This window comes from Chamaea fasciata, unplaced genomic scaffold (assembly GCF_029207755.1).
Source record: "Chamaea fasciata isolate MVZ Bird 193981 ecotype frontalis unplaced genomic scaffold, bChaFas1.0.hap1 SCAF_14, whole genome shotgun sequence".
NCBI lineage: Eukaryota > Metazoa > Chordata > Aves > Passeriformes > Sylviidae > Chamaea > Chamaea fasciata.
In genome coordinates this window covers 3,754,283-3,780,435 of record NW_027094099.1, presented here as the reverse complement: position 1 = coordinate 3,780,435, position 26,153 = coordinate 3,754,283, and the positions used below count along the sequence as shown (strand labels likewise).

At 40.2% G+C, this 26,153-nt stretch overlaps 1 protein-coding gene across 2 annotated transcripts in view; it reads left to right on the top strand.

Moving 5' to 3' along the window:
• The first annotated feature begins 1,136 nt into the window (after window positions 1–1,136).
• Window positions 1,137–26,153, top strand: part of RAB8B (RAB8B, member RAS oncogene family) — a 29,257-nt gene continuing 4,240 nt past the window's right edge. The window contains exons 1-8 of one of the 2 annotated variants that reach the window (XM_066196361.1): window positions 1,137–1,343; window positions 17,519–17,579; window positions 18,605–18,665; window positions 20,031–20,108; window positions 20,542–20,631; window positions 21,138–21,203; window positions 23,270–23,320; window positions 23,786–23,810. In XM_066196361.1, coding sequence (XP_066052458.1) covers window positions 1,220–1,343; window positions 17,519–17,579; window positions 18,605–18,665; window positions 20,031–20,108; window positions 20,542–20,631; window positions 21,138–21,203; window positions 23,270–23,320; window positions 23,786–23,810 — 556 coding nt within the window. In that variant the 5' untranslated portion in view covers window positions 1,137–1,219. Of the gene's footprint in view, window positions 1,344–17,518; window positions 17,580–18,604; window positions 18,666–20,030; window positions 20,109–20,541; window positions 20,632–21,137; window positions 21,204–23,269; window positions 23,321–23,785; window positions 26,150–26,153 lie in introns of those variants that run through there. The other variant, XM_066196362.1, reaches the window with a different exon arrangement.

Below are 26,153 nucleotides of genomic sequence, written 5' to 3'. Positions count from 1 at the left end.
ATAGCAGCTGGGAATACCACCAAACTGAGACCCTTAACAGGAAAAACATGAATGATAATTAATAACTAATAAAAGGAGCAGAATACCTTTTGCTTTTTCAAGGATTATAATGGCTGAAGGTATTTGTTTGGAGTGATTCCTCAGTGCACAAATACATCAGTAGCCAGGCATTAGACTAGCTTACTCCTATCTCACTCCATCAATTTGTTGTTTCATGTCATGAGGTGATTTCTTGTGTGCTTGCAGGAAGCTAACCATGAATGAGAGAACTTTAATATTCAAAACTGATTTTGTTTGATTCTCTATAGAACTCAGCACAAATATTTGCCAAGTTAACACACATACAAAAAGACAAACCCAATTGAGAGAAAGGACCTTTTTTTGTAGGCTGGGTTATAACTAATAGAAACTTTAATGAATGATTTGGGGTAATCGTTTTCTTGTTTTTGCTGAGAGAACTGAGAACTGGTCTAGTGATTTTTAGTGTTAGAGGGTTCTGTTTATAGCTTGTCTGAAGGCTACAATTTTAAAATTAAAGCAGTAAGTCCTTGTTGTGATTTTGAAGTGTTTCAGTAATGCTATTTATTTTTATAATGCCTTGTGATATCCTGTGGGGAACACACTATAATAAATACATAATGAGGCTGCCTCACACCGAGAGATTATTAGTGGAAAAAAAGATGGGGGAAAGGGTTTGAACTGTTCTAGAGTAGTCATCTTGTTGTAGAATATCCCGTCTCCAGTGTTACGTGAGACGGCGCGGAAATAATTTTTGTGCTGTGTGCACAAGTTTCTTTCTGAGTTGACATGCCCACGGCAACACGTAAACTTCGGAGGTCACACATTAGACTCACTTATTGGTGGCATGAGAGTATTATGCCATTATTGAGCTTGCCACTTGAACACGTAACTGCATGACTCTCCTTACAACTCCTGCTAGGTCCCAGAGAGAATTGAGCCCCGTGGGACGCGGACAGGCGACCGCGCAGCCACAGCGACAGCCCAAACGTCCCTGCGGGAGTGGCGGGCCCACGGACCACAGCCCCCGTCGGGCTCGGCGGTTCCGGCGCCGTGACGCGCCCGCGGGGCCGCCTCCGCCCGCCTTCCTTCCCTTCCCTTCGCTTCGCTTCCCTTCCCGGCCCTCCCGCCCGAGTCCCGCCCTCCTTCCGTCCCGCGTTCGCCCCCTCCTGCTGCGGCGGCGAGCCGAGCCCAGGCGAAAATGGCGAAGACTTACGACTATCTGTTCAAGCTGCTGCTGATCGGGGACTCGGGCGTGGGCAAGACCTGCCTGCTCTTCCGCTTCAGTGAGGACGCCTTCAACACCACCTTCATCTCCACCATCGGTGAGGGGCCGCGCCCACGGCCGGGCGCCGCCATCCCGGCGGGAGAGGGGTCCTGCCCGGGGCCGCGCAGGGAGGGAGGGAGAGAAGGGCGGGGGGCACCGCCCGTCTCGCCGCCCGGGGTCGGGGCCGCGGTCGGGCCGTGCCGGGCCCCGTGCGGGACCAGGGGCCGGGGGCAGCGGGAGCGCGGCTTGGCAGCGCTCGGGAGGGATTGTCCGGCGGGGGAAGGTGCCGCGGCCCTGGCGGGGCCCGCAGCGTGCGAACCGCTCCTGCAGCGGCCCCGGCGCCTGCCGTGCCCGGCCGCAGCAACAGTTGTGCCGGGCCGGGCCGGGCCGGGCCGCGCTGCCGCCGTTGTGCCGAGCCCGCAGCCCCAGCCCGGAGCGACCGCAGCCCGCGCCCAGCCCGCAACGCTGCCGGCCTCTGGCAGAACGGCGGCTGCTGGGGCTCTCCCCTTGTGGGGTGTCTCGTGTTTAGGTGCAGATTTTCGGAAAGTGGTGGAGGGCAGGGGCTGCTCGAGCTGCCTGTGGTTCGTGCCGAGCTGCACAGTGGCAGTGACGGAGCGCTCTGGGCAGGTGGTTCAAGTCTCAGTTCTTCCCTCCACACTTCTGATGCGTGTGTGTACTCGTGTTTTTGAGGTTTGGAGTAGTTCTGTACGAGCTCCCAGTCGACTACAGAAGCCCCTTAGTGAGTGGGTGGAGGATTCTCCTCCACAAAAGTTGAATTTTGTCCTGAATTTGGTTGTGAAAAGGGGTTTGTTTCTAAGCTTCACTAACCTTTTTTTAATGACAGTGAAGTGTAATATATCAAAACAGGTTGTTGTGCCTCGTATTTCTGTAAGATTTGTCCGTTTTAAAGTACTCTGCTGAAATAAACATAAGCAAAATTTTTAAGGCCTTCACTGAGCTAGAGTTGAATTGAAACCACGGTGTGGCAGGACTTGAGATTTGTGTTCAGCTGCTTGTAGCTGAGGTCACTTCTAAAGTGAAGTACACCGTTTTGGGGATGAAGGGGAAAAGTGCAGTGGAGGTTACTAGTATTTAGGAGGGCAAAACTAATGCTGACTTTAAAAAAACTAACACTAAGAGAATGAGTAGACTCTGCTGAAAAGAAATTGCTTTAAAGGTAAGGGGAAATAGCGTGTAACTTGTTTTATGCTACCCTAATGCCCTGTCATTTTCAGACATTCTGTTGTGCAGAACTTGGTGCACAAGGAAGAAACAGTCTTTGTTTAGGCACATGTGATTGACTAAATTAGGTGTGGTGACATTTCTAATGCTTTAAGAGCAGTTTTTCTGCGTTTTTCTGGAGCATTTCTTTTCTCTCTGCAACCATTTTCAAATTGCTGTATCAGTAACACCAGCTGATTAAGGCCTGAGTAGCATTTTACCTTAGCAGGTATTATTCTGTACCTGTGGTAGAATAAAAGGCTTATAAACATGAATAAATGCTGTATCATTAAAAAAAAAAAGCCTACTTTGGTGCTGTGCTACTTCTTTATACTTCTAAAGAGACAGCTAACATAAATGGGTGTGTCTGTCTTCCAACCATTTTCTTGATGTTTCTTGAACTGCTTAGTCCCTTGATAGATTTTTTCCCTCACTGATTCACTTTGAAGTCTTGAGGACTGTGAATATGCTGTTATTTTTTCATATCTTATTCAGTAAATATAGGATTTGCTCTCATTTCCTTCCTTTATATTTGCTGGTGCAAGGGCCTTATTTTCAAAACAAGTCAGCTTGGAGAAACTTATTAATAACTGAGGCGTCCTTCTAGTTCCATAGGTAGTAGTTCTAATTTCACAGTTACGTATTTCTTCTTATAGTTCCAGTCCCTTTTTATTTTTTAGCAAAGAACCTCCAAATAGGAAAGTTGACAATGCAGGAAATAGTGAAACTGTTCATGAAAGTGCTGACCTATGCTTGAATAAAAATAATCAGAGTTTCTTCAGTCTTCCTCACATATTGCGTGTATTAGTTGTAGGTGTGTCATGTGGCTGTAATCTGTTCTTGAAAATGTGCTTGCATGTCCTTTCCCTCTCTGTTTTTTAGTGGCTTCCCAATACTAGTTGATTTTACCGTCATAACTGGTCCATCTGGTGAGCTTGGGATAATTCCATTTTTAACAATTCTGCTTTTTTTTTCCATGACTGATAAGTCCTAGTTAATTGTGGTGTGGAGAGAGGTGGACTTTTCCTAAACAGGCTGCCTTGCCAGTTCAGGTTTTAAGGTCCCCGGATTAGCATTCCTCATTGAGTACATGGAGTTTTCCTGGAGTATGAGCTGCCAGGCTGTTTGGTTTGTACGTTCTCCATGAAGTGGATTCTGCAGTAGGATGGTAATTACAATGTGTGTTCAATTAACAGTGATTTTAATTAGTATGTGTGATATTATGTGCCCTCAGTTCTCCTCTGGTGTGTCTCTGCTAACTAGATCAGACTTGGTTTTACTGTAGAAGTCTATGAAGGTGGATGTTTGAGATGTGCTGACATCAAATTTTGTTGTTTAATCTTATGTAGTTACATGTTGTTTGTGAATGAGGTGAATCATTGAGATTTTTTTTTTTTAACTGTGGTGGGGTTAAATTTTTGACAGTTACAACTTTTTTCTTTGACTTGAGGTCCAGAAGTTAAACCACTCTCTCTTGCCGTGATGAAAGGGCCCACATCATGTTCGAGTACCAGATAACTTCCTTATAATTTCCCACTCCCGTTGTTCTTTAGTAGTTTAACCAGGGTTAAACTCCAGTTACCGAAACAACGAAAACACTTCCCAAAAGGAAAAAAATAAAGTAGGAGAGAGATATGGAAATACTGTTTTATTATAGAATAATTGTTTTACTTCTCCTCAATGCTCTTACTATAGAAATAAGTCAGTAATGAATTGTAGTTACTTTGTCACTGTGCATGGTGTACTCGTGTTGTACTTTGCCGATTCCCTTCTGTTTTGCTGTCATGCAAAACGTGCCTGTAAGGCTACAACATCCACGTAGATTGCTCAGAGGTTGGGAAATGCTCCTTTGACTTTCCTCCTCGAGACTTTGGTCACGCTCATAATCATAATCAACGTTGTACTGGTTCAGAGAGCAGGGACTTCCAGCCTGGTGTCCTGTGGCCAACAGTTGCATAAGAAGTGTGATAAAAGTGCAATGCATATGTATTTATAAATCATCAGACTTCTTTTATTCTTTTTTTGGGTGACTGTTGGTGTAAGAGCCTTCATGTCTTTGTCTTCACCACCTGGCATAACTAATGCCTTCAGCAGACTTTGCTACCCATTATGAGAAGTGAACCAGTGATCTTTGGGTTATTCAAAGTGACGTATTCTCACTCTGTGAAAGCACAGATTTGCCTTAAGCAACTCTAGATGCAACAGGTCCTTGCCCTTCAGCAGCTTTTAATTTTTTATACAGGGCTCTGTAGCTCTGTTAGAATTTCTGAAAGTGCTGGCAAGGCATAATACTGCTGTGGTCCCTAGTGAGGATCAGCTTTTCACTGTGAACATGGGCTAAAACTTTTTTTACAATGGGGGTGTGTTATGTAAGATTGCGTTGTTTAGTTTGCTTCCTGAGTGGAAACTTCTGCTTTTGCACACTTCTACATGGAAAGTAAAATGCAGTTGAGTCAGCTCTTTTTCATACTTAACAACTCCTAAAGCAAAACCTATCTTGGAATATCTCGTGTGCATTTTGCTAGTAGTTTCAGTGTGATACACAAGAATCAGAAGCATTAATTTAGCAGTTTCTAAGTATCTTAACTTGCTGTTCAAGTAGTGCTGTCTGGTAAAACTGAATTTGGCTTATCATTTTAAATATTAAGGTTTATTTTTTGCATTCCTTTCAGCTTTTTTGTATTAACTGGTTTCTATGAGAGTAAAGTCAAATCTTTGTAGCTGATTGCATTTCTGATTTAGTACAAAGGCTTGCTGACAGAAGCAAAATTTGTCATATTTATTTTTTTAATCCAGGATGATATCAGCATTTGGCAGGAAGTTGCTCACAAGATAGTAGTGTATCTGGGAGTTGAAACCATTTGTTGATTTTACAGAAGTAACTTTTCCTTAGTCTACATCTTCCAAAATAGGACACTACTCTGGCAGGCAAGCACGGGTGTGCTGACCTTTGAACACTTTGATGAAAATCCTTTGTCAAGCAAAATTATCAGCTTCCCTTTTGCAGTGAAATTTCCGTGTCTGTAATGTGTAATGGAAATTGTTTTAGTGTATTCAAGTCAAATCATGCCTCATTGAATATTTGTGTTCTTCTTCACAGTTACTTATTTGTACGATGGACGAAGGACTGGTTGTTGCTTTGGTGGGGTTTGGGATTTTGTTACCCACCCTCCCATTAAGCTTCAGCATTTCCTGTCCTTACTCAATTTCTTTTGGGCTTCTCCAGATGGCTGGAGTTGTAGAAGAAAACACATCAATGATAGATGAGCAGGGAAGGGAAGGCAGGGAAGCATCAGGAAAGCATTGTCAGGAGTACTTTATTAATGGTCACTACTACAATCAGATTGTCATGTGGACTTTGAAGTGCTTGAGATGGATTCACTTACACTTGTGGGATCTGGGACTAGGGTATCTCCTTAGGACAGGGTTTACATGGAATAGAGAAGACAGTTCTGTGGAGGTAAATATGAAAGTGGAAGAATGATTCTATTTTCAAGGTCAGTGGTGGGTGGTCAGCAAGATGATATCTTGATGTTGAACAGGAAGTTGTAGCTGAAGGTACTGCCAGTTAAAAGCATTAAAATTTGTGGGTCGTGTAACTTTAAATTTGATACTAGTGCCTAGCTGGTAGCAAAGGACATCTTAACTTTGATTTTCATCTGCTGGTGAGGTTGCATTACCTTACTGTATTCTGCCACAAGCCAACAATGGAATTGAAATTGTTTGGTTTTTATTAAAAATGTTGCTGCAGCTTTTGTGTTGCGTGTTTTACTCTGAAACAGTGTGACAGATGTCTGAGTGTTGATGCCTATTCCTAATTGGCAGATGGAGGTCTGTCTTGGTTATGTGTTACTGGTTATTTGAGTGACAGGAGGGCAGTTTCGAGCTGCTTTTGTGACTTGGTTTGAATGCAAAGATAAGAGCACAAACTAACTTTGAATACGGGTAGGAACAAACACCTTGGTTGATGGACACAGGCTTTGAGAGAGAGATTGAAAACACAGCTTTTAGGATGAATTTCCTAGTCCTTCGGTAGTAGGGCATATTTTTAGTAGAAATACATCTTGGACTGTCTTACTTCAGAATGTAACTGAAATTCATAATAAGAATAATACATGCAGTGTTTATAATGATGCTTTAATTCATGTTTTGAGGTACGAGTTAGGTGGTTTTAATTCAAAGGATATTATATTGCTTTTTATCTTTAATTGGATGTTATGGTGGCTTAAATGTCAAGTCATCAAGCTGTCTAGATATATAAAATAGCGCAGATGCTTTTCTAATGTGGATAAACTAGGAGTAATAGTAACATCAATAAAGTTGAACTGTGTCAGGCTTTTGTACAGAGTTCGAATCATCGACTCAGGATATCCTGAGTTGGAATGGACACACAAAGATCTTCAAGTCCAACTCCAGGCTGAACAGACCAAGTGCCCTCAGCTGTTTCCCATAAAGCTTCCCATCCAGACGCTTCACCAACCTCATGGCCCTCCTTTGGACCCTCTCTCAAGCTTTGTGTCTTTGTTCTATTGTGGCACCCGAAACTTCATCCAGAGGCTTTTAATTACCAGACTCGCAACTCAAAACTTAGGTCAGTAACTTCCTGTCCCAACAAGAGGTTGCTGTGGGTTATAATTTAGCGCCTTTTAGAGGGTTTTTGACCGGTAATTGCATTGAATATTAGTTTAATCTTGTGGTTTATAGTAAACTTTCCTATTAAATGTAAGCTGTGACACTTTAAATTAGATTGTATGTAGTTAAAGGCAAGTAAAGTACTGCATGTGTCAGAAGGCTTCTCTCCTAGGGAGAACAAACAGTTGACCAAGTTTGAGATGTGTTAATTTTGCTGCCATTGTGCAGATTTTTCTGCTTTGGGCACCAGAGGAAAAAAACCCTGATGTTGATTGTCAGTGGCATCCTCTTATATGTATGGCAGCATCAAAGAACATGTCAAGCAGGCTGGTCACCAGTAGAAGTCTGGTACCACATCTGGAGATTGGGAAAAACATGCTGAGTGTAAGAAATTGGGCAAAGCTGAAGTGTCTGTCAGCCAGGGACCTGCTTCCCCTCTCACAAAATCCTCCTTTCTTCCACTTGCCAGAGAGCAATAGCTTTCCTTTACTGTATCAAAATACCTTTTCTGTGACTTCTGCTGGAATTAAAGATGGAGTATCTGTGTCAACTCAAGTATGGAAAGGAGGAAGAAGATACAGTCAGAGTAACTGCCTGCGAGAATTTTTCTGGCTCAGCAGAAGTGATGTAGAGAGGAGTACTTAGAATATGCAAAGCAGTAAAAGCAGATGAAGAAATTAAAGAATTAATTAAAATGAATTCATTAAAAGAATCTTGCATGATGTAGGAGAAGAAAACAGCTATGTACCAGAAAGACAAGTATGGCCTTTCTTAGTAAGATAGGTGGCTGTACCTGTTAGTATTGGTAGTAAAAACCTTTCCAAAAAAGGCCTATTTTGTCATTCCTGTAAGAAGTTAAAACAGCCCTTCTTCTCTCATGTCCTTAACTTCCCAAACAAACAAGCAAAAGAAAAACCGAAACCCTCCCATGCTTACTAATCCCCATGTTAGAACATGGGTTTTAAAAAGCCTCTGATGAAAATGATACAGAGAGCTGTCTATAAAACTAACTTCAGTAACTTTAAACCTTCTGCTTTGACTTTTTGGCCTGATTTTGCTGCCTCACTAGGTACTTTCTACACTTGCTTCTAACATAACTATATTTCAGACTCTTAACTGAAATTCCTCGGTTAGATTATTTATTTTAACAAAGGTAGTTCTTGGTGGATGTGACATTTTGCTCTTCTTGGATGCTTTCAAACAGAGTAACAGTTGAAGCCAAGTTCTGTCTTACTGATATTGTTGATATGTGCTTTTTTTTTTTCATCTTTATGTGCATGATAATACACATGTTACACATGTTCTCTGTACTTTTTCTTTCAGTGTAACCAGGTCTGTGCCCTCTAAAGTGAGCGAAGTGTTTGTGCATTCCTATAAAACTTCCAAACATTGCATCACTTCTGTCTTTCCAGTGGTCATGTGTAATTTATCCCTGCTCTAACATTATCCATTTTAACTAGTTTTTATCTCTGATGCTCTTGTAGCATCCCTGAACCTGTCAAGGAAGTGTTTGGCAGGCTGAGTTGTTGGGCTGTAACAGTGGTCACCTGTCCATACCAGCTGTTCCCGTGGTATTTTCCATACCTGTGTTAAATCTGCTGCTGATGGAGTTTGTATGGGGTGCCAGTCGCAGGCAGGGCTGGACTAGAAGGTGCAAAGTGCATTTTTTGGACTGTGTGAGGGCATGTTGTCTGTAAGCAGTCATGGACCTGGCAGTTCTTGCTTTGCCTTGTGAATCTTGGGACACTCGGTGTGCTCACTTTTCATTGTAGCACCTCTTCTGTTTTAAACAAATGTTCTGGCTCCCCAAAATCTTCATTTTCTCACTCTGAATAACCAGTTCATGTAAAGCCCTGATACATTTAAGAGGCTTTTTTAAGAGGTGGCATCTCCATTTCTCACTGACCAGACGTATAGATTTACCAGGACCAAAAATTAGGGAACAAAACCAATACTAATCTTTTGGACCTGTTCTTATTGTAACAGCCGAAGCTTGGTATAGGAATAATAAACAATGACATTTAAATCGTGGTGGCAGGGCAGTTTTGGTTGCATGGGACTTTTTTAATAAGCCATTTTTCCAACCTTTTGGATTCTTAAGATGCTAGCTTTGGACAACGTAATTTTTTTTGTCTTTTTCCTGACAGCAATATTCAGTTAGAGTTATTTTGGCTAAAGGCATAATTTCCTATGTTTTCTACACCTACATAGATAATTTACAGGCAAGATATTTGGGATAATTTTTTCCTGTTCTTGGGGGTTCCACTTTGGGGTTGGGGTTTTTTTGGACTTTTTTTTGTCTTACCTATTAATTTATGCTTTCAGTAAAGACCAATCACATGTCATCTTGTATTAAGCACTAGACTCCTGAAAGAAGAATCAAATTTTTGTATTCATAAGCCACCTTCTAGATAGGGAAATCTGGTGTTCATACTCGTTAAAGCACATGGCAGAGGGGTTTTTTCATGTTGTAGAAAGCTCCTACATCCTGGAGACCTGAGGGAAAGAAGAGCTTCAAAGTGGATGAGAGATGTGCAAGTCTCCCACAGCTGCATTACAAGTTGAGTGTGGGATTGGGACCCTGGGAGGTCACTGCAGCTCTTTCTCTTCCATACCTGGCCCTGGCTGGAGTGTGACATAGAGAGCAATTCCTGCACTGCCATGGAGCTGCAGCTGGTTGGGTGACAGCCTGCTCCAGGATCCGCACTGGAGCTGCTGGCAGGCTAATTATGGGTTACCTCTGGGTCTCTGTTAGCTAGGGCTTCAATTCAATGCCTGGTGCAGCAGAGTGTGTGCCCTGCTACTCACAGGAGGAGAGATCTGGCTGGGAGTGCGAGGTTATGCCATCAGTTCTTATTACAGATGACGATGTTAATGGGAAGCTGAATTACGGAACTCACACAGATGAGTGAGTTCAAAGGAAAAAAGGATTTGGTTGTGACACCTGGTCCTGGCAGTGTCTCCCCCAGTTTCAGCTGTGAAATTATAGCCTCAGTTCAAGTCTGTTGGCCAGTTTTAATGTTTGTTGCTCTCCAGTTGCATATTGGCTTGACTAAGTTAATGCATTCCTCTTAGAGACAGACAGCCTATAAATAATCTTTAAAATAAACAAACTTTGCTGCCTGTGTCAATAGTAGAATTTTAATCTATTTAAAAATTATTTTGGATGAAATTGAGTTACCATCAAGTGTAGCTTATCTTACATTCAAAATAGAATAAGTTAATTTCTCTGCACTTCCGTAGTATGTAGATTGTAAGCTCTAAAATACAGTCTGCAGGGACTCAGACCTTTTAAAGTTGGACTCCTGTGACAGTTGATAACTTCACTCGTCAAGTAGTATTAAGTTTCTAGTGTTATGTTGTTTTGTAGTCTTGAATTTTATATTGAGTATTTTTGGTATTTAAAATCATGCGTTTCAAAGGTTGCTCAAAGCAGTCTGTAAATTGAATTCAAAACTGAAAGGAGAGTTTCAGTGCTCTGGATGTTGCAGTGTCCACACTGAAGCACTGCAGTGCACAGTTGTGGTGGCAGAACTCGCAGGGGCACTGGTGTGAACAAGTGGCTGAAGAGCACTGGATTCAGATCTTGGTGTGGTAATCAGATCACACTGTAGGCTACTGAGCTGTCGAAAACATGGATGTTTCAAAGGTTGGACTAATTCTGTTGATTATAGGTTGTATTCTGAATCCCCTGTTCTCTCATAAGTAGCAAGTAGCTTATCTTAAGAAAGGAAGCTTAGGGTGGCAATTGTGCCACTGCTGAGGGGACACGTGCTGGAGGAACTGGCAGTTTGCTTGGCACCCTGAGCATTGAGCTGATCTTGGTCCTAAGTCTCGAGGAAACTGCCTTTTGTTACACATGTACACGGCAGCCCCATTCTTTATTGCCTTATCTACTTTAGCCATTTGTATATATTTGTTTTGCCAGTGTCTAGACTTTCAGAACCTTTCTGTATTAATAATTTCCAAGGTGTAAGACATTACTCTGTGCCTTGTTGTGTGGAACACTGGTATTGGGTTCTTTGTGTGGGTTAAGAGTTAGATGAAGAAAGGCCAGTTAACCTGAAGGAGCCTATTCAGCCCACTCGAGGTTACTGGTGTGTTGTGGGTTCTTGTGGGCTGCCCAGAAAGAATGGAATACAGTTTGTCCCTTTAAATTGTGAAAGAGTAACTAAAAGTGGTTGCACTTGTGTTTCATTTGAAAATAATTTTTTTTTACAGCTTTTGAAAAAATGTTGACCTTTACCCTGGTGTGGTGTTTCATGTTAGTCTGCTGTACTTTTGAATGCGTGCAATAAAAGACTACTGCCTCTTTAATTTACATACTGATATAAGGCATTGCTGAGATCATCTGAAAATTCTTTGCAGATGTTACAAGGGACTAAAGCTAAACGTTCAAGTTCAAAATTATTAAACTTTGTTCTTTTGTATGAGGCTGCACGTCTCACTGCTATGTTGCAAGGGTTCTCTATGCTGGCTTTTACAGTGATCTTGACTCCTACTTTGTCATTTTTTTTTACTATAATTATTCTAGGAGGATTAATTGAAAAGCAAATTTCTGAAGCTTCTTTTATCTACCTTTGTAGATTAAGACAGTATACTGATGTAGCACAAGAAAATTTTCTCTTGAAAACCACATGAAAAAATAATTGTGTATTTAATCCAAACCCTGCAATACTTCCTTCTGAGAACAAAACCAAACAAAACAAAAACCAGAAACCAAAACAAAAAAATACCCCGAGTAATCTTTTGGTAAGCTTGCTGGGAAATGGGGAAAATCTGTGGGAACAAATTGCTATCCCTTAGCTGTTGGATATATAGGAAAAGAACACGTTTCTGGAGTACTGATCTGTAGGTCTGTCCATGGAAGATGATGAAACTGTTGAGCTCTGTTCCTGTGTGTGTCCTCACACAGCTCATGTGTGATCAGTGCTGGTATCAGGTGTGTGTCACCTGGTGGTGGCAGAGGTGTGTGATGGGCCCTCCAAGCCCACAACCCCTCAGAGTGTGAGATAAATGTGCTGGCAGCAGATGATGCTGGAACAGCTGCAGTGTCTCAGGGGTGACAGGCTTGTGCTGGTGCTCTCAGACTCCAGGGCACCCTTGGAAGGATGCGCGGGACAGCAGCAGCTGTAGCAGCTGTGCCATAGGAGCTGTTTCCCAGCTCTTCTGTGCAGCTTCACCGCTTGCTGTTGGCAAGATGCACAGCCTATAGGGAGAGGTATTATCTGAGTAATTCTCTCTCAGGATTCAACGAACAGGCTGAAGCATATTGATTTTCAGTTATGTGCCTCTTCTCACTTCCTTTTTGTTTTTTGTTGGGTTTTTTTGTTTGTTTGTTTTTTTGTTTTTGTTTTTGAAGGTAGGTTACAAATCTGCTTGGTTGGTTCAGAGTTGCTTTTAATTCACTTAACCCAAATGACTGCAGAAGACATTTTCTTTTCTTTTTGTGTATCTTAAGACTCTTCCATGTCTTGAGGTAAAGAATTTGTAAGATGTTCTCTTTTTCTAGCTCAGCCCATTGAAAAAAATCAAAACCCTACGACCTCACATATAAACCAAGTAGGCTAGAAAGGACTAATGCTGTAAAGTTGGATCAAGCCTTGCTTGAAATTTAATGCATACATTCCCATTCTTCCCATGCTGATCTGCTTAAAAGGGTAATGAGACTTTGTACCTTGACTCCTTCCCCCATCCTTTTTTTTGGGGTCTATGTACAGTGGTGGTGAGTGCCACAAAGCTCTGCTTATCATGGAATCCCATTTTAAAAGAAAACGTTTTATTTCCATTTCATTTTCCTTTCTTACTTCGAAGGAGTAAGGTGAGATTTAGACAGATAGGAAGACAGCTTCTTTAAGAGGGTGGGGTGTTTATTATATGCAGGTCATGCAAAACAGTTCCCTTTTTGTTTTAATAAACTGTGGTGCATTTTTTTATGTTCTTTGATAGATGACACTAAAAGAAGATTGTTCTAGCCAGCAAATCTGGTATTCATTTTGTCTCAGCTTGTTTGCCAGTTTTTATGCCACTGGCTTCTTAAAATTTCTTTGGCTTATATATTAAATGAAACCAAAAGGTAAACAAATTAAAATGCCAGTACATTGAATACTTCAAAAATAAATGGAGTATTGATTTGTCAGAGACGGAGCAATGCTCTTCTGGGCTAGATATACAGGCTAGTGTATGCTATCAGAGATTGATGTTTATTTACATCCTGAATGGTGCTGATTTCCTGTCTGATCTCTTGCTGCAGCTGCACACATAAGGTCCTGCTGCTGCAAACTAGTGTTGAGCCACAAGAAAAACTTAACTTAAAATGCTGGTGAATTGGGTAATAAAGGTAAAGATTAAGAATTCTAATATTTGCCCACTAGCAAATATAGTGGCAGGATTTTTTGTTTCAGTTTGGGGTTTTTTACACTAATTTGTGTAAGTGTCTTTTCTGTCTGCCTTTTACTGCTTGTAGAAAACTTCAAGAACTTGACCCTTCCCAGAAGCATTTTGCTGAGCAGACTGAGGTCCCAAGAAACCTTTACCTTCAGGAGTTATTTTCTGGTACAATTGGAACATCTTACTGGCTCCAATCAGAATACTTCGGTTTGGTTTCTTTGTGCTGTAGCATTTTCTGCAACAGCAATTTTGTTGAAAAGAAGAAACAAGACAATCTGTCCAAGCAGTGGTACTATGTGGGGAAAAGCTATAGTGGAGTCTTAGCTGGAACAGATAACTGTAGCATAAAAAACCTGAGTTATTGGCTCTGATGGCTACAGGGTTAAAATCATGGTGAGGGGAGAACAAAAGAGTAACAGTGATGCCCTGAGAGTAAGCTACTGTTCTAAAAACTAAAGTAACAAAATGAACTTTTTCAGCCTTCCTGCTCAGTTTGTCCCTACATTCCTGTAAGAATTGCGTCAGGCTGGTCTGTTTATGAACTTTAGTTCATGGTAGAAAACCACTTGGTACTAGAGCTGGAAAAGGAGCTGCTCCATATGTGCTGTTGGGCAGTCCTGGATGTTTGCTATTCTAGTATTGTGTGAGCTCTTTCTAATATTTCACAATGTCTCTTTAAAATTATTGCACTGCGGCTTAATTATGGGTGAAATCTGCCCAGGGGTGTTGGAATAAGAAGAAACATAGCTGGGAAGTGGAGTAAGGGAAGAGGTAGTGGCAGAAGAGCTTTGGGATATGAGATGGGCATGACTTCTTGACTTCAACCTAAAGAGGCCAGTCCCCCTGACCTGTGGCATTTGGCTGTGTGTCACTGACCAGGCATGCCCTGAATTTTATTAGCTTTGCAGTACAAGGTGTGGTAGACACAGCAACCTACAGCTCCTATGTTTTTCTGGGAGAGCCTTCGTGTGGCGCTAACAATGCTGCCCAGTGTATTCTTAGACAGAGTTTTGTTGGAAGCTATGGAAGCCAATACTCTTCAGTAAAGTGAAGAGAGAGGGTGCATCCCTGGCCTATAGTTAGCAAGGATCTGGAAAGGATTTTGAAGAACAATAAGCTCTCAGCTACTTTTACCCCATGCTGCAAGGGAAATGCAAGCAATTACAGCCCTAACTAATGTGCAGTTCAAATTGCACATTCTGGGTTCTATCCTTGCAGAATGCAGGTCGTGATTCCTGCAACAAATGCTTCTGTAGAGCTCTGATGTAATTTACTGACATGCTGGGTGGGCGCCAGTATGTCAGACTTTCATGTGACAACTCCACTTCAGCAGTTAAAGATAATTATCCTGTTAGCATTTGCACTCTTAAGAATTAATCTGGGTCTGTGTTTTCTATAAGCTTTTAAAACTTAACTTTAGATGGACATCCACATGTTTCTGGGCTTTTTCTCCCTACTGGAAGAACAGCATTTCATGTTGCATTTTAAAACTGCACGCTGCATGATCTTTTGCAGTCAAACTTTAATTCACAATTGACTCCTCTTTATTTGACCTAAGTAACTTTTCGAACTTTTGTACCCCAGTGTATGACTGTGCAAAAGAAGAAGGGATTAACAACAGGAATCTTCTGTCAAGAATTATTACTGTTGAAATGCTGTAGTTGTTGGAGTGTTTTACGTGGCGTAATTTCGATGTAGCTGTAACCAGATTGTGGGTTCTGCTTAGCCATGCAAGAGCACTTGGGCGGAAGTGGCAGCACATGTCACCAGGCTTGCTCTGAATGTGTGCAGCTCACCACTTCCTCATGCTGAAGTGAAAGAGCAAAAGAAACATCAGTTTCTAGTTTATTTTAACCTCCAAAGAGTTACAGTTGCAGAGGTACTTACGGCCTTTCCCTTTATATTCTTCCTTTAGCTTTGAAATGAATCTTCGAGAATTTTGGTGAAGTTCACACTAGAAATCTTAAGTTCTGACAAGATACTTTTTGTGCAGGTCCTGACTTTCAGAAGTCATCAAAGGAGTGGTTGTATAAATCATTTCAGTGCTGCAAGGGAAATGAGTAACCACAAGAAACCAGTCTGTGCAGGACCTGGACTGGTGCACATGGGAAGCTTGTGCTGCAGTCAGGAGTCCTTCTCAGAAAGCTCTACTGGCTGTCACTGATGTGTCTTAGCTTCAGCAGTTCATGGTACAGGCAGAATTCTCTTTCTGAATCTAGTTTTCCTGATAGTTGTTTCCTAAAGCTTCAGGCCCATACACAAATGAACTTTTAAAACTGATTCAGTTTGCTGTTGCCATGATAAAATGCTCTTTCCAGAGAAATCTGTATTTGTGCTTTTTAACCTTTGAGGCCAAAACAAAATCTATTCAGAGCAAAGGTTATTTGTTTTCAGACCTGAATACAATTATCTGTGATTTCAGCAGCTGTGATTGCACTTTGTTAGGAGAAAAATCTTTCCAAGGGAGGCAGTATCCTCTCCAGTGTAAAATGGAAACACTTGTTGAACTTACATTACAAAGAATAGGGATTTTTAGAAAGTGCATATAATTCTCATGTCATTTTTAGAAGAGTGTGAATTAATGGGAGTATCATTTCCCTTGTAAATCTACCAGTGAATCTTGTGAAATTGCAATTGTACTAGTGAACATAGCATGTTAAATTAATGAAATTAATTTCGTATGCTGTTTAAGTGCTGATGTGATATTTTTGCTTATAATTTGTATTGTAACTAATGAGCTGAACTATGTATCCATGGCACATTAAGTGGCCGAAACTCGTTATTTTCAGTATATTTAAATGGTAATATTGCATGTGAGAAGAATGCCATTCAAAACCTAATGAACATTGATATTTCATCTTCAGTTTCTGCTGTGGTGTAGTAAAAACTCCCACCGCTTCCTGTTTAATGGATGGATGAATTCTTAAAGCTAGAAACAGCATTTTTCCAGTTAAGATACTCTTGATAATTGTCTGTTAAATTACATCTTAAGAAAGTTTATTTAATTTCTTCTAGCTCACCCTCATCTTTTAGAAACTACAACTGAATATCAAGTAACTATTTAAGATGCAGTGAAGAAAAAGTGGGCCATTCATTTCCATACCAATTAATTTAGGGGGTACTGTCACAAGATTGAAAAATCTGGCAGTCATGTAGTAATGAGGCTTGAGCAGTCTCAGTTTGACCTGTGTTGTAATACAGATATAGAGATCCAAAAGTTAAAGTAGTTAGGATTAAGGCTAGTCTTTTTGGAAATCCATTTCACCCCTCTAAACCTTAAAAAAACATTATTAAGCCCTTCTGATTTTTTTTTCAGTCTTTTTAAAACATATAGTTTAAAATCTGAAATTTGTTTTCAAAGTCAGTCTGAGAACTGATGGGTACCATGCGGAAATATAAAATGGAAAAGGGAGAAGTGTTTTCTTGGTACTCTTTGGAGCTTCCTAGAAAATCTTAATTGCTCCCAAATGAGTGTTCTTGGAAAAGGAGTTTTATATCCGCTGTGTTGTATTACCATTTACTGTGATGTCTGATTCGATTGCATCAAAGACCAATTTTCAAAAGTAGATGCTGGCTTTGAAAAGGAACTAAGGGGTCACAGGATGTATTTTTGACTGAGTCAGAGCTATCAGGGAATTGACTTAAACTGCAGGGGCTAGTCAGATGTTCAGGAGAAATACACATTCATACTAGTGACCTTATTGATGTAAAATGGAAGGAGGTGGTGATCAAGTCTTCCTCTAATGATCTTGACTAACTAGTCGTGAGTCTGAGTTTGGCCTGCTTTCATTGTGCAGGATAATTTATCCTTGCCATGTTGGATGCAGCTGAAAACCTTTGTGCATTCTCAGCACTTGCAAGTGTGTGGAAGAAATGGCAGCTTCAGATTTGTTCTTTTGACTAAGTTTGCTCTTACCAAATTGCCAAAAGGAAACTGAACACTTCCTTTTCATTAACTGCAGAACTTAGGAGTATCTCTTTCTCTGGCAGGAATCGACTTTAAAATCAGAACAATAGAATTAGATGGAAAGAAAATCAAGCTACAAATATGGTAAGTATTCCGAAGTAATTCAGGTTTTCAGTGATTTGAATTCACTTTGAAAAAGAATGCTTCATAGCTTTTGAGCTTCAGGGTACTAGAAGTTTCATACCTTTTATTCATTGACTGTCCATAAGGTTTATGCTTTCTTCTGACTTGCTGTTGGGGTGGTTCTGCTTCAGTAGCACTGGAAATAGCCTGTTCACATGCAAGCATTACAGCAATTTTCTATTTTATCAAAAGCTGTAATCTTAAATGTACTTTTAGCTTTTCCGTGTGGAGGAGAAATATTAACTCAATAGCTGTAAGCTAAAACATGCAAGCCAATAAAATGTAATCTCTTTTGGTACTTTGAAACACCAAGGCACAGGTGAGTGATAATGCTTCCATTCCTTGCATGGTGGCTTAGTAGAAACTGAATCTCCTGAGTCAAAATCCCTGTGACTAAGGAGGTGCAGTGCCAGAGGTAGCTGATAAAATTTTCAGTCTGTAATATAGGTTAAAAAAAGCTGGGTTTTGTCAGCCCTCAGCTCTCCTGAGGTGTGGCTGCTATCCAAACACTTGGGTCTGCTGGTTCACTCACAGACAGGTACTGCTTTCAAGTCACCCAGGACAAAACACCAGCACCCTGAGGAATAGTGGCTGACCTTAGCAGCAAACTGTATGTGACAGTGCACTATCCTGAAATATTTTATTGCTGTGTCTTTTAACTTCTGTTTAAGACAGGACTTTTCAGATCAGAGCTCTTTTTTTTTTTTTTAATAATTGCTGGAGAGCAGGCTGTGTAGTGCTGAGTTTTATTGCTTGCATAAAAACTGGGGTGGTTTTGTGCCATGTTTCTGGTGCTGCTCTAACTGCTGATGTAAGGAGGCTAGTTTGGGAGGGAGCAAACTGCTGAGGGCTGAAGGAACTTGTGCAAACAGCCAGAGGTGTGTTTTTCCTAATGAACAAGTATCAATGCATTGTTACTCTCTTTAATAAGACATGTCTAAGTACAGATGAGTGTAAAATAAATCCTTTTTTTCACTGAATTGTAGGGATACAGCAGGCCAGGAGAGATTCCGCACAATCACAACAGCTTACTACAGAGGAGCCATGGTGAGTGCTCACACCTCAAAAAACCTAAACACATCTAGTAGAACTGGTTTGCTCTTCCTGAGTTTGTGTCGTGTAAGTCTTCCACTGGAGGACTGGATAATTGTGGCTTGAGATGTGGGGAATAAAATTTGTGGTTTGGTTGGGGGTGTAGTGTTAGTTTGTTTTTCCATTTTTTAAGTGTGCTGGTACTAGGTCTAGGCCTGTTTTTTGTAATGAAACTTCCAGCCCTATTGTCTTTTTTAATATAATTAAAATCTCTGCAGATTTTAATAAAATAAGTTACCAAGCTTTAATCAGATCGGTTAGCATTTTTTAAAATGCAGTCAAACCCTTTAAACATTTGAAGTGTTTCAAAAGTGGATAATGAATTATTTTAATATTAAAAATGTGTTTCACTGAATTGCTTTTCCTTCAGCCAGTAGAGAATGGAAACTCTGGGCTAGAAATACAACCACCTGCAACACTTACTGTTACATTTTCCTCCACTGAGAGTGACCTGAAGTCAAATGATTGACTTAGAGCCTGCACCCTTTTGGTACAACGCTTGTAATGGCTCTTAATGCTATGATTTGAGATATTTTATGTTGGAAATACTTTAATTTTGACTTGGTGGTTATTCCCTGTGCTGCTGTTTTAGGTTCTTGCTGCTTTGTACGAACAGATCTCTGACATTCATAGACTGTGGGTCCAAATAACTCCACTGTTTCAGAACACAGGGAGAAATAATAATGGTTGTGGCTCTGTATTTGAGCTCTCCAATGCTTAAAAAGGCTTTGGCAGTGACCTGATCTTCTCCCAAGTCCATGGCCAAGGACTTCTGTTTGTACTATGAGGAATGATTTGAGAGGCCTTAGGAAATGGAGGTGAACCTTGCAATCTGTCCCTAATGCAGTGGCTCTGTGGTTTCCCATGTTTTGCTAACTGTTGAGATCCCATGCCAGTATATGTACAGAGCTGTTGAAAAGAGCTAAAGCTTCTGGGAAAGCCCCAGGAGACACTAGAGCTGACAGATTTGATGTCCTGGACTACTTAAAGCTGCTGCATCTAAACATGACTTTAACCATAGATCCTGGTTGCTGGTGTAGTAGAATTTTTAAACTTGCCCTGACTATAGGCTAATAATTAAAAGCTTTGTAAAGGTGGTGTGTTTGACCTCTAACAGTGGCAAAAAATGTTAAATAGTAATGTTTTGGGTAAATTCCAAGCCATGGCATAATGCCTTGGGAAGAGATGTATTCACCTATAATCCTATTTTTTTCGCCTATAATCCTAATTTTTTTGGAACTATAATTAAAACTACAGCATACATCAAAAGCCAGCCAATAGTACTAGCTCATCTAACTAGATTTTCCTAACTCTATTTAGGGAATTATGCTGGTGTATGACATCACAAATGAGAAGTCTTTTGACAACATAAAAAATTGGATAAGGAACATAGAGGAGGTAAGTGCTTTGTTCCATTTTATGATTTCCCTGGGACAAATAGAAATCAAGTAATTACTCCCTTCCATTGCAGTAGCCAACAATATATGGCCATGCACATGGCTGTTCCAATATATGGCCACTTACAAGTAAAGTGTGTACTGTCACTTTTCCTGAATAGCCAAATGCCTGTGCATGTGTGCAGCCTGCTACAGAGCTCATGGCACGTGTTTGATCTATTACAGTACGTGGGCAAATGTAATCTAGGGGTATTTATTCCAGCCTACTTTAATATTTTATTTGCTTGTTTCAAGAGTCAGCCTCTCTCAGTAATGCTTTCACATTAGATAATGTCTCTAAAATAAAATAGTTTGTTGTGGAGGAGTTTGACACACAAATTTCTTTTCAACAGTGATGCACTTTGTTCCTGAGAGATTATTTTTTCTTCTTCCAGCATGCCTCTTCAGATGTAGAAAGAATGATCTTGGGTAACAAATGTGATATGAATGAAAAAAGACAAGTCTCCAAAGAAAAAGGGGAGAAGGTAAGATTTGGTAACTCACCCTATTTAGAAGTCTCATTCTTGTAGGATTCTAGCTTCTGGATGTTTGGTGTGTTTTAGGCATATGAGAGAGAATGGGTCTCAGATCTCTTGTTTCAGTAACCTACATATAAAGGATGCCAGGTTTGGGGTTTTTTTGCTTTTAAATAGCACTTAACTTAGCACTTAACAATCCCTGTCAGTAAAGATTCTACATTAATGTTCTTTTAGAGCCTAAATAAGTATTTTGGTGAGAAATTAATGTCTTTTTGTTGTTGTTGTTTTGTTTTGACTTTCTGTGAGGGTATGATGAGTTCTAATACTTTGTCTAATTGTCTTCAATGTTCTTGAAAGAGAAAATAGAAGTGAAGCTTTCTTAGTTTGGTTTTTAAAGCTTGTTGTAGCATGCAGTGTCTCTTCTATTATGAAGCTATTGTGAATCTATGTGTGAAACATTCCTTTTACAAAGGAACTTCAAAATCACTGAAAAACTTTAACCTCTCTTCCAGTTAGCAATTGATTACGGAATCAAATTTTTGGAGACAAGTGCAAAATCCAGCATAAACGTGGAAGAGGTAAGAGATGGGTGCTACACTTAGGTGTTTCTTGAGTTACCTCTGTGGAGGTATGCTCCGTGATTTGCTGGGCTTTCTCACCTGACCTGGGCCCAGCTGTGTTCCTGGGTCTGCTGCTATGATCCAACTGTTCCTGGTTTTCTGGTAGTGTCTGGAATTGTTTTAAAAATGGATGTTAACAGAGTGGTTTATTATTACTGTAGCAAACAGTTGCTTTAGATGTCTGTGCTTTGCTAGTTAAATTTCAAGTCCTTTTGGACAAGCAATAGGTGTAATTTTAGAACAGTGCCTTGTGCAGGAAATGGGATTCTTTACTTTCAGGATAACATGCTACTGTGACACAGAGCCTTCAGGTTACTACTAAATACATGCTGTGCAGATGAGGCTGAAAATTTGTGTGTTAACCTGGAACACCAGTCATAAGCTCATGTTAGAGGAGGAAGAAGACTCACAATGCTATTTATAGATTTATAATCTGTTTTCCTGCAAATAAATGTTGTGCTAAACCCACAAGATCTCTTTGAGAGCATAAGGAAATGGAGTCAGAAGGAAGAGTGGCTCAAGTCCAGTCTATCTTACTATAAATCACTCGTGTCATCTCAGGGAGGGTGGGGGGAGGATCTGAGCTGTATGAGAAGTGTGCACAAAAAAAAAGAAATTCCATTTAAATTAAGGTTTATTCATCCAACAATGTAGACTTGTGTTGTCCTTATACCTAATAATTTAAGTCTTTCAATGGGATATCCTTTAAAACTCCTGCAAACACCTACTTAATTCAGCTCATGTATCTAACAAATCAACTAGAAACTGAAGGCATTGTTACTTTTAAAATAACAAAAGGGATGTTGTGCCAACCAGGCATTTTTTTTTTCTGGTGAGGGGTGGTGATTGTTACACAGGATAGAGTTCAAATGGAGGGATCTGCATCATGCTGCACCTGGAGTTCCTTGACCTGATTTTCAGTGTCCTTGTGATTCTTAAAGCAGACACTGGAAGTGGGACCATGAGGAGTCAATATCAGAGTGGATACCCAAGTTCCTCTAGAGGGTTGACTTGCTCTGTCATGACGTGGCAGTTTCATTTTAACCCCTGCATGTCATGAGTTGCACAACAGGAGTTTGTGCTTACTCCAGAATGTTTGGCTCTCTGAATATTTTTTTAAATTGTCATGTGAATAGTGAAGAAAGCATTTAAAAAGGCAGCTGGTGTAGGCGTTTGGCAATCGCTAATGATTTAGTTTACTTCCCACCAAATACTTCACTTGCAGGGAATTACACAATTGTGATGTTCTTGGGATCAGAAGTGAATTAATTTCTTGTGATTTATTTACATTAAGTGAGTGCCTGTCTTTGGCTATATTCCAAACACAATGAGAGGGGAAGTGTTTGTATTTCTTACATTCTGGAACTGTCCTTAGGTTATTAGGGTCTCCAGATAGCCTAAATAAAGCCTTGCTTTTTCCCGCTCCTGGAGAATTGCAGAATTTTCCTACTACAGGAGTTTCTTTGTTCCTTCATACATTGAAATCTGGGACACCGAGATTTGCCAGAGTACTTATTCATGATTTTTGTTTTGTTTTTAATAGATATACTGGAAGCTTAAATAGCCTTATAGATAGTCCAGGAATAAAGCTTTTGGAGGACAGAAAGCAAGCTAACCTTAATGTGAATTCCCAGGCTTGCTCTTCTCAAACCTCTCTGGGTTCCTAATTGTGATGCACAGCTCAGCTTGGGAGGGGAAATAAAAACAGGATTAGTACATGCAGCCTTGTCTTCAGCTGATTTTTCTTTCTCCCCCCAGAAGTATGCAATGGGAAGGTCTGTTCACTTGCTTCAACAATTGGCAAGATGGAGACTAAAAATAAATAGTCTTTTCTTTTAAAGCATGTTTACTGAAGTTTTAAATATACAGATATTGTACATAGAGGGTCTTGCAACTCAAAGTGCTTCTAGTGGCTGCAGAACACTGTATTGTTAATGTGTCTGGCTATTCCAAGTTTATCATGTCCTTAATGTGTCTTGTGACTAACTCTTGTTTGTTTTCTCTTTATTTCCACTCCTCACCAGGCGTTTTTCACACTTGCACGAGACATTATGACAAAGCTCAACAGAAAAATGGTTTGTATTCCTAATTAACATATGAACTAGATACAGTGAGAGGACAGCTACCTTAATACTGAGTAGTAGCCCTACCTAAAAAACTCCTGGGGATTACATTTGTTACTAGATCAAATTTGAGGAAAGAGTGATTTATCATACTTTATTACACATCAGTGCATAACTATTCATTATTTTGCATGAACATTAACCTTGGGCAGCCTGAAACTGATGTGTTGTTCCAAAATGCAATAGTGTGATCCGTGTTTTATTATGTAGTCTCCTCTCCAACTAATTCTTGAGATCTGGATTTGTTACGTAAATGTTCGGGATTTTTTACCAAGTGATTAACTGAGGAGCTCAAGTTGCATCATATCTCTGCTCTGGTTGTTGCCTAGCAAGCAGAGGAAGTGGGGAGAGTGACTAGGAAAGGTAGAGATACTATTTTCTGCATTTTGTGATGGTGACACTCTTTTTCTCTTTCAGAATGACAACAGTTCATCGGGGGCAGGTGGGCCGGTAAAAATAACAGAAAATCGATCTAAGAAGAGCAGCTTCTTTCGATGCACGCTACTTTGATGAACTTCTAATGATAAGACTGCAGCACACTTAGAACCTTTTCTGCTTCTTTGAAAGCACAGGGTCACAAAGCCTCAGAAATAATACCACCAAGCTGCTGCTGAGAGCTCCATTGAACGTAGACTGCGATACACAAAAACCAAGTGGATTTTGCTCACTAAGCCTATTGACCTGTCAGGCTCTTCTTTCTCAGATATGGAAGCTATGAAGTGGAGACACAAATGCAAGATTTAACTTGTTTTCCTTTTTTACTTTTTGTTTTATTGCCTGTTGCAAAAGCTGCTATGTTTCTTTTAACTTTGCACATCCATATTGGCCTCTTACTGCCTGTTACAGCACAATCTTACATTTGTATTTGCACAGTTTGACTTGTAAGTAAGATTCTTAACAGATTTGTGCAGTTTTCTTTCTCTTTTTAAACAAATTTATTTTCAAGCAGAAGAGCCAGGGGAAAAATTGTCTCATTTCCATTATTTTCTATGCTGTATACTCATGGCCATGCAGTATGGATGTTGTTGCTCTAGTGATGAGAATTACTGAAACAATTGGCATTTAACAATTTGTACAGATTTTGTCTCTCAGATGCACAAATCTGTTTATGCAGAAGCTATGGCTTCTATTCTGAATGTAGTATGTTGCTTTTCTTTCTTTACCAGACTTAGCAAAGTTGTTCTGAATTGCCAGTCACTGTCTGATTCACAGATGCACCTTTCAGTTATTTGAATAAACATAGTGTCTTTCCTCACTTAACTTCCCTTTGTTAGCTCAGACTGTCTGCTCCTTTTTTTGTTTCTGATGAGGAAGTACACTCTGGATTTGATATCACCACAAATTGGCCTCGTCACTATCACTTAAGTGGCTTGTGGGAGCTGAATGCATGAGTTTTGAGTAACCTCTTTGTGGATTCACTTGTTCAGAAACGACTGCTTCTAAAGGTGACTTCCATTTCTACTCTTAATTCTAAGGATAGTTCGTTAACGTCTGTAAGCATTGGCACTAAGGAAGCCTCACACTAGGGCTATAATGTACTCCTAGTTATGCAGTTAATGCTGAATGTGTGTCTTTGGTCTGCTCGAACAGTTGTTTTTTCATCCAAAACTGGTACAGTGACCTTGACTGTTAAAAGCAGAGGTGAAACATAGTTGCCTTTTTTACTCAACTGAGCATTGTATAACATAGTCTTTGGTCTACTACTTTTTTATTGTCTTCTGAAAAATTTCCTCAGTGAGCAATTAAAACAGGTGCTTTAGTTGTGTTGGTGTGCCAAACGTGGACCATCGTAAGCTTTAACTACAAGTTTGTGTCCAGCATGTTTGCTGTTAGGGGATGGGTGTGTTCTGTCATTGTCAAAGGAAACATCTGACGTGCTTGCTTTTGCTTCACTTCGTTGTCTGGAGTTGTAAACAGTGAGTTAGTTGTTACCACAGATAACCATTTTGTTGTGTCAGGTACTGAATTTGTCATCTCTGGGTCTGTTTGAAATAGTTTGAAAGCGAACAGGCCGATAGTGTTAGATGTAAAGCTTTTGATTTAAAAAGGTTTAACCTTAGTAGTAGCTGGTTGCATAAAGTTTTAGGTGGTTATCAGCCTGTCCCCACATGTAGTTTAAAAGAAGTAGTTCTTGTAACTAGATGGTGGATCTCATAAACTGCTGTTGCTGCACTAGAACAGAGAAACCTTCATGGCAACAAGGTTTGGTGAAAAAACAAAGCAACCCTAACTGCTCTGTTGTCTACCCTTGACGTTTTTCTTGGACAGGCTAAAGCAGTTATGTTTTCTGTATGGTTAAAAAAAGTGCTTCTATACAGAAAGTGTTGTGACACCAATTATGAATGTTGTTTATTTTCAGTAATTTACCTCTGATTTATTTGGTGTCGTAATACTTTGATTTTTATCTCAGGGGTTGTCTGCAAACCAAAACTGACATGTTCTGTGTTTGGCACTGTTTACAGAATGCTTTGTATTGTTTTTCCTGTCTTCACTGTGTGGTTAAATGTTCATTCAATATTAGTCTCCATGAACTTCCCTTTGAAAGAGCCTGTAAGTAGTAGAGTCTATGAAGTGCTTCTTGAAGCAGCAGCGAATTGGGGTACCTGCTCTGTATGGGGGAGGGTGGGAGGGAGAAAAAACTTGCTATTTTCTTACATTTAGCTGTGCTAAACTGTACATAAATGTGAGGTAAGACCATAGGAAATTCACTTTATGCATGAGAAAGTACTGCAGTAAATATTTCACTTTGCTTATTGTTCGTGTACAGTTCATCTTTTTCTATTTG